Source organism: Heloderma suspectum, chromosome 3 (genome assembly GCF_057233095.1).
Source record: "Heloderma suspectum isolate Gila_16-S chromosome 3, 16-S_ref, whole genome shotgun sequence".
NCBI classification, from domain to species: Eukaryota; Metazoa; Chordata; class Lepidosauria; order Squamata; family Helodermatidae; genus Heloderma; species Heloderma suspectum.
The window spans coordinates 281,931,919-281,946,449 of record NC_139460.1 but is presented as its reverse complement, the minus strand read 5'-3'; the positions used below and the strand labels follow the sequence as shown (position 1 = coordinate 281,946,449).

Sequence of the window (14,531 nt, the reverse complement as noted above, 5' to 3'; positions counted from 1 at the left end):
TTTGTTCCATTACTTATGAGCCACCAATGATGGGTGTGTGTGTATGCCACTGGCTGTCCTTCCTGAATGGTTAGTGCCCCACTCTTGTCAAACCCCTTGAATTACAGCTGAAAATCCTGACTTTGCTCCCATCTGGGTGTGTCTCCTTTCAACTTCATTGTGGTGGTGTACAGAGGCCAACTGCCAAAACAGTTATCCTTGTTCCAATATTTCTGGCCCTGACTGTACCAGCCACATCTCCTCCTCCTGCCAACTGTGGGATAAAACCAGGAGCATGAAGGTCTACATGTGAGCTCAGAGGCCTGACCACGGCTCACAGCAGCTAGTGCACCTTTCTGGAGGAAAGAGCTCTCCACCATCACCTAATCTTTCTTGCTTTTACACACAAATGGGGTATTATGAGCACAAACAGGTGTGGCCCTACTTTCTACTTGGAAATGTTGCTAGAGGCTTTGGGTACTTCACCCACCCTGTGGAACATTCAGTAACAGCTTCTTTGTGGGGTGGGGGACAGGCTTCACACAGCCATGGCCAACAATCTCTCCTGGACTTCCCTGATGCTGGGACAGGTGAGGGAGCCTGGCTTTTGACTGGCTCCTTCTCTCGCAGCACTGTGGCTGCTTCTGACTTCGCTTCTGTGTCTGCTGCTGCCTGTCTGGCCTCTATCTTGGCCTATCGTCTCATCACTCTGCTCTTATTTCCAAGGCTGGAGAACTTGTTCTTCCTAATCCTCCCAGTTGTCTCTCCTTCCCCCAGCTGCCCTGCCCTTTGTTTTACCTGTGGAGTAGTGCAGTTGTCATGAGACAAAGCAGCCCCTTTTGGCAGCCTTCAAGCAGTGTTCCTTGGGGAGGGGTGTGTATGATGCCTGCTCCCTCCACCTTTCCCCTCCCCCCAGCAGTCCCACAACCCCCACAGTTGCAGGGGAGATTTCAGAAGGTTCCCCCCTCTGACTCTGAGCTGTTGTGTGCTGCTTCCTGGAACGCACAAGAGACAGCCCATTGCTACACACGCCTGGGCTGATGGGTGGAAAGGGTCAGCGCTGCCAGAGTGTCTGCGGGCCACAGGTTCTCCACTCTAGATCTAAGCAAAAAGCATTGGAAAGGGAAAATATCAGGAAAAGCATGCTGTAAACATTGCCATTCTAAAATTAGCAGCCCTCTCTGGTCTTCCTTTTCATGGCCAGCCATTGGAAGCTGTAGCTAGGGCCCCAATTTCCCATGTGTTCCATGAGTATTGTGAAATACTTTCTGTAACTTAGTCTGCCTTAGTCCTAAATACCTTGCCATCCTTAATCTTTGCAGCACCCCTTTGACGCTTATCGCAACTAATCTCTTTCTGATCTATAAAAGGTGAAAAAGTAATTTGCTTTTAGGTGTTGAGTGAGTCTGTAGGAGATCTGTGCCTTGAACACTGGTCATATAAATCCAGCCTATGCAGTACAGGGACGTTGAACCTCTTTCAGCCTGAGAGTTGAATTCCTTTTCAGAGAAGCTCTCAGGGGCCGTATTCTAATGGTGTGTGGGACCAAAGGAAAAAAGGGAGAGGCCCCAAATGCCAACATATTTTACCTTAAAACACTTAACTGCCAATAACTAAGCCTTAGGAGAGGCATTTCAACCTCTTAAAATGGGGAAAAACTGCACAAAAGCCAGGAAGCCACCAAATGATTGGAGGTTGGGGGGAAGTGGGTGGGGCCAGGTGACGGGGCATGGTCAACTGGGGAATGCTGGAGGGCAGGATTTGGACCCTGAGCCTGAGATTCTATATCCCTGATCCTGTAGATCACCCTAGCTCTGAACCTTACTAAGACTGTAGTATGGTTTTCACAGAAAGCATCATCTTTAGTTCTTTATTGCAAAGGCTTCCTTTTCTTCAGACGGATTTTTTTTTTTCTTGGCACCACAGTGTTTGCTGGAGCCATTAATAACAAGACAGGTGATTATTTCGGTACCTTTGTCAAGAGCCTCTAAGCATAGTAGTTAATGAGCCAGTTAAGGAAGATTAAGCAAACATGCTGCAGCATTTCATGGGCAGTCAAGGGTATTGTCTACTTCATAAAAGGCTGGGCAGCTGGCTGGTTAAATGAGTGCATTATTAATCTAGACCTGGGGTAGCCAACTCTGTTATTTATTTATTTTGACAAATGGTCCACAAGTCAAGCCCAGAGTGCACTGGCCCTGGAGCGGTTTTATCTCTAATCTAGTAAATGTGGAAGGGGGAAGCAGTGAAGCACAAGGGAGGAAGGATGGAGTGTTGGCCTGGTGCTGTGTCACAGCAGACCATGGGGCCTCCTGCTGCTGTCCAGGAGGTTCCCCTGTGCTCTAGACCAGGGGTGGGTTGAAGGGAGATGTCCAGGTGTTTTGGACTTCAGCATTCCTGGCCATTGGCTATGCTGGCAGGGCTTCTGGGAGTTGAAGTCCCAAACTTCTGGAGATCTACTTTCTGCCCACCCCTACTCTAGACCTTTTGTGTGGTCTACTTAAAAAGAGAGGTGAGAACAGGGAACCAGAAGGCAGCAGCCAGTGCGGCATTTTGATCAAGGAGGGCAGTCTGAGAATCACAGTTTTGCTTGTGTTGAGATCAGAATGAAGCTCTGACTGATTTACCAGTCCCTTCATTATAACTTACAATTTTATTGGTTCCTCTGTCCTTCCTTTTTGTTTTGGGTTTATCAAAAATACCCATTTCTGGAGTAGGGAAAAAATCAAAATCTTCAAGTAAGAATTAGTATGCAAAGGTATATGATATTAGACTGCTTCTTCCCCACAGAAGTTGGGATGTTTGAGTTGTTGCCAGGGCAAAGGGAGATGCTGATGCAAGGAACAGTGAGAAAATAAACATGATGGGATATTGGGTTCAGGCCACCAGTCAAAGCCATCCGGTAACAAAGGCCTTCTATGTGGGGGAAGAAGTCTCTGGCACCCTTCTCCTCTGGAGCTCTCATTTCCTTCAGGATAGAGCTGTAAGGAATTCCTTCTCAGCCTCGTACTGAATCATAGAATCATAGAATAGTAGGGCTGGAAGGGGCCTACAAGGCCATCGAGTCCAACCCCCTGCTCAATGCAGGAATCCAAGTCAGAGCATCTGGCTGGACTTTTATTTATGCCAGCTGTGTGGTCACATGTGTTCCCTCTCCACCCCCACCCACCATTACAAATCCTCCTGAGACCTTTTGTTTTTGCTGACACTAGTTTGTCCTGTTGCCCAGGAGATAAAATTAGTGCTCTTCATGCTGCCATGATATTATACTTGTTTTTTCTCCTCCAGCTTGTCCAGTTGGGTTTTACAGAAGACAGGAAAAAGAGGTTTCCAGAGACAAATCCCTAAATGATAAAACATACATCCTTCTAATTTTTGGAGCCTTTAGCTGCCTTGCCATGACTTTTAAAGAAGTCGTGGAGGACCAGAATCTTGTTTGCTTGAAATAAAAGCAGCCACTAGACCTATTTGGATCTCTAGGTAGGCAGAGCTTTTATCACATTGTTCTAAGACTAATTTCAGGACCAATGATAGACTACTTTTTACGGCCAACCTTTTACCCTCTTGTTTCTGTACTGCTTGAGCAGCTACGACCTGGAACATTGGTAGCTACTCCTTAACATGGCTGTGCTAAGATATGACTTTGAAACACAACATGCCTTCATTGGTGATTATTCTGGACAGATCACTCTGTTGAAGCTTGAACAGAGCACATGCTCGGTGATCACGACTCTCAAGGGTCATGAAGGTAAAGTTTTTATTTCTTTCCAGCTAATTGAGACACAAATCTTTTTTTCTTTATGAAGTGAAGCATACTATAAAGTAAGGGCCTTCATCATATTCTGGGGCTGAAGGTCTATTAAGTTCTTTCTCAGTTAAACCTGTCACCTAGTCCTGTCTCTGTCACCAGCTCTCCAGTCTTTCAGCTCCACTGTTTGTTCAGTATGTGAGATTAAATTCTAATTTGAGGAAACTGAGGTAATTTGAATTGGCATAATATTGAAGGATTTTATAGGAAATGAACTGGTGCTATCACCTGTTGGTAGTGATTGCTCTTCCTTCATACATTTTGTAGGGCAGGTGCAACGTATGCTTTTCATGCATAAGATGCCAGGCTATTGCCTGTTAAAGGAACTTAGAAGAAATCTCTGCCTGAGACCTTAAAATAGTGGTCACCAACTTTTTTGTGCCCATTGTCATATTTGGAATTTTGAGGAATGGTCACAAAATGGCTGCCCTAGGGGATGTGACCATTTGCAAAATGGCTGCCACTGTGGATGTAGCTGGTCACAAAATACCCATTTCACAGAAGGCAAAGCTGGTGAGACTAAAAGACAAGTAATGTGTGCAAGAACCTGAGTAAAAGGCAGAGGTGAGGCTTAAGTCTCCAAACACCAAACCACTACTTTGAACCTGTTTTTGTTCCAACAGAACACTGATTTCACAGAAAACAAACCAATTCATTGTGTTAAAAACCCCAATAATTGAGGTAATAAATTCCTTTAAAAGTATTTATTTTCTCCAAATTGTATTTATATATGGCTACCCAAATAACACATGTTATGTGGGTGGCTCACAAAGATTTAATTAAAAAGTGAAAATACAGTGTTAAAATACAAAATAAAAACAGTAAATGGCAACATAACAGTTTGGCTTTTCGTACAGTTGTAAAAACACAAGCTGTTTAGAAGGCCTAGGTGAATAAAAAGGACTTCACCTGGTACTGAAGGACCATAAATATGATGCCAGGCAAGCCTCTCTGGGCTGTGCCACCACTGAGAATGCCTTCTCCCTAGTAGCCACCCACTTAACTTTATTTTATTTGGGCACTCAAAGTAGAACCTCTCAGGATCTTAAGGACTGAGGAGCCATATATGGGAGAAGTCATCTGATGAGAAAGATTCCCCTAAATGTATAGGGAAATCACCCCGAATTCATTATCCAAGTTAGTTCCTGTTCAGTTAACTCTCCACTCATTTCCCTTCGGCCAGCCCATTTCACTGCTTTGTTGTTTCTCTGCCAGCCAACTCAAACCCACCCCAGTCTTTCTCTCTCTGCACAAGCCACCCCACCTAAGCCCCAAAATATTTTGCTACCTCTTCCAGTCTCTCTCTCTTTCCCCAAGGATCACCATACAAATGCATATGCACCCCCTTTCTCTCCCAATCTCCCCTCCAAACTCTTTCTTTATATATATTTGTGTGTGTGTATACATGTGTACACACACACACACACACACACACACACACATATCGTGTTTTTTGTTTGTTTTATATACTGTTAGTGGGGGGAACTGGGCGCTGTTCAAAGCGAAGCATCAGTGAAGTTCTGGGCACCCACCACATGGGGCCAGAGGCATTCTGGGGAAATGAAGATGACAGGCAGCTGGAGGCTACTGATTCAGTTTGCAGCATGCCTGGTCACCTGTTAAAAATACACTTAAAAATACATGTTTTTTAAAAATGGTAGAAGCAGAGGGCCTCACAGGGGCTGAGGAACAGGTCCGCAAGCATGGTGTTGGGGAAGACAACCTTAGAGAGCTACTCCTCATCACAGCAGATAATGTTGGATTAGATGAGCCTTCCCCAACCTGGTGCATGGCCATGCTGGCTAGGAATGATGGGAGTTGCAGTCCAACACATATGGAGGGTAACATGTTAGGGATGGCTGGATTAGATGGACTAAAGGTAGCAGTTATGCAGGTGATTGGTCACTAGATGGCAATTCAAATTGAGCCTAGGGCTGGGTGGGGTGGTGATCTGCCAAGTTTGGAAACACATTTCCAGGTCTGGAAATGAGCATCTCCAGTTTAATACTTGGTGTATTAAACAATTTACACACTAGATGGCAGACCTTCAAATGTCAAGCCTCTGCCTGCTTCCATGGCAAGTGAGGTATTCATTTGCTATGCCTGTTTGTATTTGTTGCATTGAATTCACCTAAATTTGCCATATTATTATGTTCTAAGCAAGGACAAGAGCATCTCTTTCGTTTTCTAGGGGTGTTGCTTCTCAAGACTCAAGAACAGAATAGGAGGAGGATTTGAAAGGACTTCCAAAAATGTATCAAGATCATTGCTCTTCCCCCCATCTCTCCTTTATAACCCCCCTTTTTCATTAATCTAACACTAATCTTATCAGGTCTTCCTGGCCATGTTCAGTGGTACATAGCTTTCTGTGACAAGAGTTTCTTCCCACTCTGGCAAGCGAGGCTTAGAGCTGTGGGTGATGAAAGACATGGGTGGTGGAACCAGCCACTGGAAATGTCATTCACACTCTGGTTCCTGGTGTCATAAGCTGGGACAGCCCTCTGCAAAGGTGTGTGATGTTACACCCGGCTTCTCCTCGAAGAAACTCACAGCACACACCTAAACTATGGAATTCACTACTACAAGATGTAGTGGTGGCCCCCAACATGGATGTCTTTAAAGGGCAACTAGAGAAATGCATGGAGAATAAAAGCTATCAATGGCTACTAGACATGATGGCTATATATTACCTCCAGTATAGGAGGCAGCATGCCTCTGTATACCTGTTGTTATTGTTATTTATTCATAATAGTAATAATTTGATTTGTATACAGCCCAACTGGGGAACACGAGTAGGAGGGTGTTATTATACTCATGTCCTGCTTCTGAGCTAGATATACCTTTGGTCTGATCCAGCATGGCTGTTCTTAGATTCTTATTAGTGGCTTATTTACTGTTCACAGGTGGTCTCCCCATCCAAGCACTGTTCGGGGCCAAGCCCTCTTAGTCTTGAGCATCAGACTATCTCATGTGCCTTTAGACCATTGTCTGAATTGGAGTGATGTGTGCATGTGTGGAATTGACTGATCTCTTCTTACTTTGGAGGTTAACAGTGATGTATGGCCCTGCCAGACTGGATGATTAGTTGCACCGCTATACACACTGAGAAACAGGAGCACCAGCACTGAATAATTCAGCTGTGGTCCTGAGAAAATCTCCTGTTTCTGTGTACCTTCATGGTAAACTATAAATGCTGGACAATAAGAATTAGGTCGACAAAGTCAATATTGGAGCACTGCTGTACAAATAGGGGCAATTGAGTAAACGCAGAATACACAGCTGGCTCAGATAAGGTGTCTTGATAAAGACAGCGATCACTGGGAGTGCTTTTCAGAGGCCATTGTAGGGAGCAAGTTAAATCATTCCAATTCATTTGAAAGCATAACCAGGTAACCATGGGCCGTGAAGGCGCAACCTGTCTTATGTAAATTGATTTAATTTCTGGGAACGTTTGAGAGTGCCAAAGTATTTGTTTATAATCGCATTTTATTCATTGCTTATCAAAAAGGCTTTCTCTCATGGTTGCTTGCTTATGCTGCATTTTTTAATCTTTTTGAGGCAAGGTGTCTTTGATGGTCAGTTGAGGGAAACCCATGTCTGCTTATTAATTTATATCTTACCTTTCCTTCAAGTAGCTGAAGGTGGTGTACCTGGTTCCCCTCTCCATTTTTGCCCTCAACAGTCCTGTGAAGTAGCTTAAGCTAAAGGTTACTGCCTGCCCTGAGGTCACCCAGTGTGCTTTGTGGCGAGTGGGGATTTCAACCTGAGTCTCCCTTGTCCTATTCCAGCACTCTAAACTAACAGGTTCCATTTCGCAACTGGAGATCCGAAATTTCTGAAGTGCATATAGATGCCCATACCTAAAATTACTCTTTGCCCTCACTTTGCTGTGCTGAATGCTGGTTTGTAGGGTTGGGTCCAAAGTTCAAGAGACAAGTGAAAAATGGATCCAAGCATAGTTTTCTATTTTCTTTGCATCACTGGACTAAAAAGTATTCATAGCTCAGTGGTAGAGCACCTGTTTTCCATGCAGAAGCTTCCTGGTTCAGTCCCTGGTATCTCCAGGTAGGGTTGGGAGGAAAAAACCTGCCTGAAACCCTGGAGAGCTACTGCCAGTCAGTGTTGACAGTATTGGGCTAGATGGACCAAGGGTCTGACTCAGAATAAGGCAGCCTCCTACATAATCTTCTACCTTCAATAAGAAGTGGTACAGTTTAGCAAGACTTGTACCACATCACATTCTTCTGGTTAAGCTGTTCCTTTTGCTGCAGTAAATGGGTCCCTCTAAAAGAGAAGATACCAGTGTGGTGTTAAATGTATTAGCCTGTAGATTAATCCAACAGCTGTTGCTTCCCCACACTTCCATCTAAATGAAAACTATATATATTTTTCTTCCCTAACCTAGGAAGTATTGCTTCCCTGTGGTGGGATCCTGTTCAGCGGCTACTTTTCTCTGGAGCGTCTGATAACAGCATAATCATGTGGGATATTGGTGGAAGGAGAGGCCGGACGCTGCTGCTTCAAGGCCATCAGTATGTAATGTTTTATTTTTCCAGGAGGTACTGGTTCAGCCCTTGGTGGTACTTAACATACAGATGAGAGATTATGTTTTGTCCTCTCCCTTCTCCCCCCACCCCTCCAAAAAGCAAGTAGGCTCCATGTCAGAAGAATCTTGGTTCAATGCTTTTCCTAAATGCATGATTGAATGTATGCCCTCTTAACATTTTCCTAAAAGTCAGGTGGAGCTGGAAGTAAACATTTCAACTTTGGGGCAATAGATGCTTTTTTGTCTCCTAGTTTTAGCTAGCCATACATCAGACTTCACTGCAGACCATACCTCTCGTTACTTTGTTTCTATAGCATGTTGACACAAATGCAACATAGATTCATCAATGATATCTGACATACTGGCATTCATTCCTCCAATAGTAGTAAGTTTCAGACCTTTCTTTAGCACTTTGAGAGCCTGTCAATTTTCCAATGCTCCAAGGGGACGCAGTGGAATTGCAACCTAGCAAGACATGTGCTGGTAAAAGATATGGCATAATGGCTTAATTTTTTCATTTAAAAAATTTAATGAATTTTTATAGGTATTTGCTACCCTGCCATCAATAACTGCTCTTGTTGCACCACTGCCTTCCATCAAGATAGTGTAATTTCATAGTCCAGCTTCAAAAAATTAAGGAATCATTTCTTGAACAGTTAAAAGGTGCAGTGGAAATTCTCCTTTCCTTTCTTCTCTCAGAAGAAACTTTATCAATATCTATGAAATCTTTCATTTTTACAAGATAAGGGTAACAGAGATAGTCTACTACAGATATTCAAGTAATGTAGCGATGTAGCCAACACATTTTCTCCCACATATGTTCAGAGGCTGCATAAATAGTGTCCCTGCTTACAAAAGCTTACAGTAGAGCAGAGGAAAAAAGTATTATCGTCTCTCATGTAGGAAGGTATTAGGTTCTTTTCCTGTTTTGGCAACTCAAGTAGATGCTGTTTTGAATATATTGATTTCCTTTACAGCCTTTAGATGATATTGCTGAGATTCCAAACCAGCATTTTCAAAATATGCAAAAACCACTCAAAAGTATTATGCATCAAAAATGGCAAGGTTGGAACCAAAATCTGTTTTTGGCTCCTGGACTATTGGGAGAAATTAGCAGGTGAAATTAACAAGGATGGTGAAAATCCACACCCTAAATCCAGTTATAGCATCTGTTCCTTGTTTACAAATCAGTCACAAAAATATCCAGGAAGGAGGACAGCCCTGAGACTTTGATCATTACATAGCTTATACCTCTTTAATGTTCTTTCATGACAACAAATAACAATCATGAACACCTCTCCTAAAAAAACGACACTTAAAGTTAGGTGACATTGGGAAGGATTCCCAGAAAGCATGAATCTAAATGTCAAGATGGAAATAAGCATTAAATGACAAATTGTTTCAACTGCCACATGCAAAACATGATCATGATTCTGTATTTTTAGCTTATCAGTTAAAATACTGAAATGGAGAATGCTGTCCTTTTCCTTTCTTTTTTTACAGTGACAAGGTACAGGCCCTTTGCTACCTACAGCTCACACGACAACTGGTTTCTTGCTCAGCTGATGGAGGGATCACAGTCTGGAATATGGATATTAGCAGAGAAGAGGTAGGAAACCTCTTCGCTAAACTAAAGTCGCTGACCTGGTTCACACAATCACTGCGGCCCACTGTGGCTTATTTATACCACAGTGGCTTGCAGCATGTGACAGGCAGCTTTTGCATATTCAAACTGCAACTGCAGCTTGTCGTGTCTTTGGAACCCAGTGGGGGGTTGGTTCTGTGAGGGTTAAATAACTCTCATATAACCCTAAAACCAGCCATGGGTTATGTGAGGGTTGTTTAACCCTTGCACAAGCCTGGATTCAGACAACACGAGAAGCCGCGATTTCAGCTTGAATATTAAAAATGGCCTTCCGCAACCACTGTGGCTTAAATAAGCCATGGTGGGCTGTTTGATCATGCAGACTGGCCCATCTCAGGAGACTCCAGGAGTCTCTTTAGGGCCAGTGGACATTTGGAATTTTGAGAAAGTGTCATGGGCACCATCACTAAATGACAGCCACAGTGGCCCTGGCCAGTCATAAAACACCCATGTTATAGAAAGGCAAACTGGTGAGGCTAAGACAAGTGATTTGCCGAAGATCGTGAATAGCAGAGGTGTGATTTGAGCCCCAAAACATAAATGCATTCCTTTGAACCCACAGTTCTTCCATTCAGGATTGCTCCCTTCAACACCCTCCCTGTCCCCTTACACACCCATGTGCGCGCACTCACAGGCACAGGCACACAGAGCACACAAGGTCTGCTCACATAAGACACTTAAGTTTCTTGCAGAATCACACCGCAGCATGCACGCACACCTTCATCTTCCCTACTTTCTCTTGGTCCCCCACCCCAATTGGGTTGCCCCACAGGCCCCCCTAACCCATCCCATTGCTCTCCACATCACTCCCCTCTCAATCCCACCACTCCATTGAGGCACCCCCAGCATGCCACCAATCACCCCACAGCTATTGCCAGGCTCCTGCCTTACCAGGCACTGTCCCTTCCTTTTTGGGTGAGGGGGTCAGCCAGGAGCACTTCAGAGTGAAGTGCTGGCATGTGTGTGCGCACACACGGCCTTTATTTCCTAAGAATGTCTCTGGGTCATATGAGAAGCAGTATATAAATATTGCTAACAATAAAAATGAAAAAAAATCAGGGGCATAAAGATGGCAGATGGGTGGAGGCCATCCAGAAGAAAATAATGAAAAAAAAGAAAATATTTTAAAATAATTTTAAAAAATATTAAACCCACAGATAACAGCAGGGCCCTTCATGGGCACAGGGGGAGATGCCCATGGGTGCAGGGGTGCCCATGGGCATCACATTGCCTACCCCACTTTATCTGTTTTCTCCAAGGGTGCAGATGAGAAGCAACTGTCTCATAACCATAGCATTGTTGTTACTCCATCTTTTGTATTCTGTTAGTTTGTGGGCATCTGGTTAACTAGTCAACATTGGCAATTAGCCAGGAAACAAAGAGATGCTGGAGTGGTACTCGTAGAAACCGGAGTGGGGTGAGAGAAGGGCCACAGGGTGTGCTGCCTTCGGGGGCAGATATCCCTTTCCTCTGCCCCTAACCCTCCTCCTCCAATTGGCAGCACTTTGAGCATAGCTTTATATTTAAAATGTTTCTTCATGACTCTGGAATTCCAAAGTTCATATGGGAACATGTCATGAGCTGAAGAATATGAATATGTATTTCTCAGCCATTTGAATATTGCTTGGATGAGCCCAATGTAAAGCTGCTTTGAGGACCTTGAGGTCAAAAGGTATGATACACATTTAAAAGATTAAAGTATCGAGCTACTGCTTGTGGCTTTATTTAGAGAGACTCTTCCTTTACCTTGGTCATCTTCTCATAATGTGGAATCTTTCTTGATACTTGGGGAAATGACCAAATTGGGTTCATGTTCTGATATTACCATCACATTTTCAGTGCTCTTTCAGAAGCCACGAAGACTAAAGTCATTCTTCCTAAGCTCAAGATGGGATAGTAATGAGATCCCACAGGGCACCCCAAAATGACTTGTGACCATACATGCAACTTATGTAGTTCAGTTCTTTTCTATTGATACATGAAAGTCTTCTGTCCTAAAAAGCCTTTTTGGTTAGGCTAAACCACTAGTGCCTACCTATAGGCAAGCGGCTTAGGGAACATTCTAGCCCTTTCATGGTTTTCCAAGTAGCCCTATTTTCAGAGTACAGGAATAGCAGCGAATGCATATACAGAAGATAGGCCCAGACAGTCGTTAAGTTAATTGCTTTAAAAGACATCTGTAGTACTCAGAAACAAGAACAGGACATGTTTAACATCAGCTTATGAGTGAAAAACGGAAAGCATAATTATTTGACTGTGGAAAGCTTCAGCTTTTCCAATTACTCAGTATCTCTTCTTAATCACCCAAACACTGAAAACTGGAGAGCTTTAAACCCCTGCAGCAAGCTAATAATTCAGACGTGGCAAAGGAGTCTTCCTCATTAACTTGGTGGTAATTAAAAATGCCACAGCGAAGGGCAAAGTGTGGGAGGCAAACACAGATCCCGGAGACAGCCACACTCTCAACAATCCCTCATGTATGCAGCTTGATGCTAAATTGGTCTCATTATGTCTGGAGGGTGGTGCATTTTACAAGGCACACTTGGATTTCAGGGACAAATTTAACATCCTCCATCTTTCAACTATAGACCTTAATGTATTTCTAACTGTACACCTTATGCAAAGCAGGGGTGGGGTAGGGAAGCAGACTCTTTAATTCCAGTGACACATACCGGGTGTGGGGAAGGTTTTTCCTTGGCTTTTTTTTTTTTCCCCCAACGATAGATTAAAATTATTCCGTTGCCCCTTCTGTTTCCAGGCACCTCAGTGGTTGGAAAGCGATTCCTGTCAGAAATGTGAGCAGCCCTTCTTCTGGAACATAAAGCAGATGTGGGACACAAAGACACTGGGGCTGAGGCAGGTGAGGCTGTGCTGCAGAGATTAAACCCAGGCAAGACAAAGGTGGTGTTGGTCAGTAGAAAGCTTGACTCAGGGATTGGGATTCAGCTTGTTTTGGAAGGGGTTGCTCTTTCCTTGAAAGACCAGGGCCATAGCTTAGGAGTTCTCCTTGATCCTACGCTATCCCTGAACCCTCAGGTAGCAGCAGTGGCAAGGAGTGTGTTTGCACAATTACATGCGGTACACCAGCTGCAACCCTTCCTGAATTGACCTGACTTGGCAACAGTTATCGACGCCTTGATTACATTTTGTATTATCCAGGCCTTGATTACATTGAGAGAGGGACATTTTTCTCCCTCTCTCGTAATACTAGACCCTGGGGTGATCCCATGAAGCTGATTGGTGGGAGATTCAGGACAGATAAAAGAACGGACTTCTTCACACAGCGCATAGTTAAATTATGGAATTCGCTACCACAAGATGTATTGATGACCACCAACTTGAATGGTGTTAAAAGGGGATTACACAAATTCCTGGAGGAGAAGTCTATCAAGAGCTACTAGTCCTGATGCCTCTGTGCTACCCCCATTACCAGAGGTGGTATGCCTATATACACCAGTAGCTGGGGAACGTGGGCAGGAGGGTGCTGTTACACTCGTGTCCTGCTTATGGGTTCCTGTTCAACAGCTGGTTGGCCACTGTGTGAACAGAATGCTGGACTAGATGGACCCTTGGACTGATCCAGCATGGCTCTTATGTTCTTACTTTACGTTTAGACCCTTGCAATTTCGTCTATGTGGGGATACCCCTGAAGAGTGTCTGGAAGCTTCAAATGGTGCAAAATGTGGCAACTAGGCTGCTAAGCAATGCACAGTAACGGGACTGTGTTACATCTCTCTTGAAAGACCAGCACTGACTTTTGATTGCTTTCCGATGACAATTCAAGGTGTTGGTTTTAACCTTTAAAGCCGTAAGCAGCTTAGGACCTGGCTATCTAAGGGACTGCCTGGCTTGCTATGAACCTGCCTGGGTATTAGGACCTGCAAGAGAGGCCCTTTCGAGGCCTCTCAAAAGGTGCCATTATCCAGAGGTCCATTTGTCAGGCACGTGCGAAAGGGCTTTTTCCTATGTTGCCCCCATACTACTGAATGCACTCCCTCAAGAACTACAATTGACCCCTAGTCTCTTAGCCTTTAGAAAGAGTGTGAAGACATATCTTTTCAGCTTAGCCTTTTAAAATGTATAGTTGCAATGTTTTTAATGTCCTTGACTTTAGTGTTTTACAGTTTTTAATGTTTAAATTGTTGTACACCATCTTGATGGCTTTGGGGCAGATAAATGTTAATAATGAATTAATAAAAGAGTTTTGGTGCCAGCAAAATTCTGTGTGCCACTGTATAGAAAGCAGTGAAGTTGGTAATTAAGACTGATACTTTAGCATGATACTTGTGCCAGTAGTACCCTGTTTCTCTCCCCCCACCCCACCCCCCGCATCTCCTCATCCACATGTGGCAATAAAATAGCTCTACAAGACCTTAGAAGAGCTTAACTGGATCCCTGTCTGTTTCCAGGCTCAATTCAAAGTGCTGTGTTAATCCTGTAAAGGCCTAAATAGTCTGGACCAGGGTGTGTGTCTGACCACCTGCTCCCTTCTGAACCTGTTTGTCAATCAAGATCTTCACTCAAGACCTTTCTCTAGTTGCCCCTTTTGGAAG

The 14,531-nt window shown here is 43.9% G+C and overlaps 1 protein-coding gene across 4 annotated transcripts in view; it reads left to right on the top strand.

Moving 5' to 3' along the window:
• Positions 1-14,531, top strand: part of WDFY1 (WD repeat and FYVE domain containing 1) — a 42,003-nt gene that overhangs the window by 16,771 nt on the left and 10,701 nt on the right. For all 4 annotated transcript variants that reach the window (XM_084847116.1, XM_084847120.1, XM_084847119.1 and 1 more), the window contains 4 exons: positions 3,615-3,727; positions 8,193-8,319; positions 9,837-9,942; positions 12,737-12,838. In XM_084847116.1, coding sequence (XP_084703242.1) covers positions 3,615-3,727; positions 8,193-8,319; positions 9,837-9,942; positions 12,737-12,838 — 448 coding nt within the window. The remainder of the gene's footprint in view (positions 1-3,614; positions 3,728-8,192; positions 8,320-9,836; positions 9,943-12,736; positions 12,839-14,531) is intronic.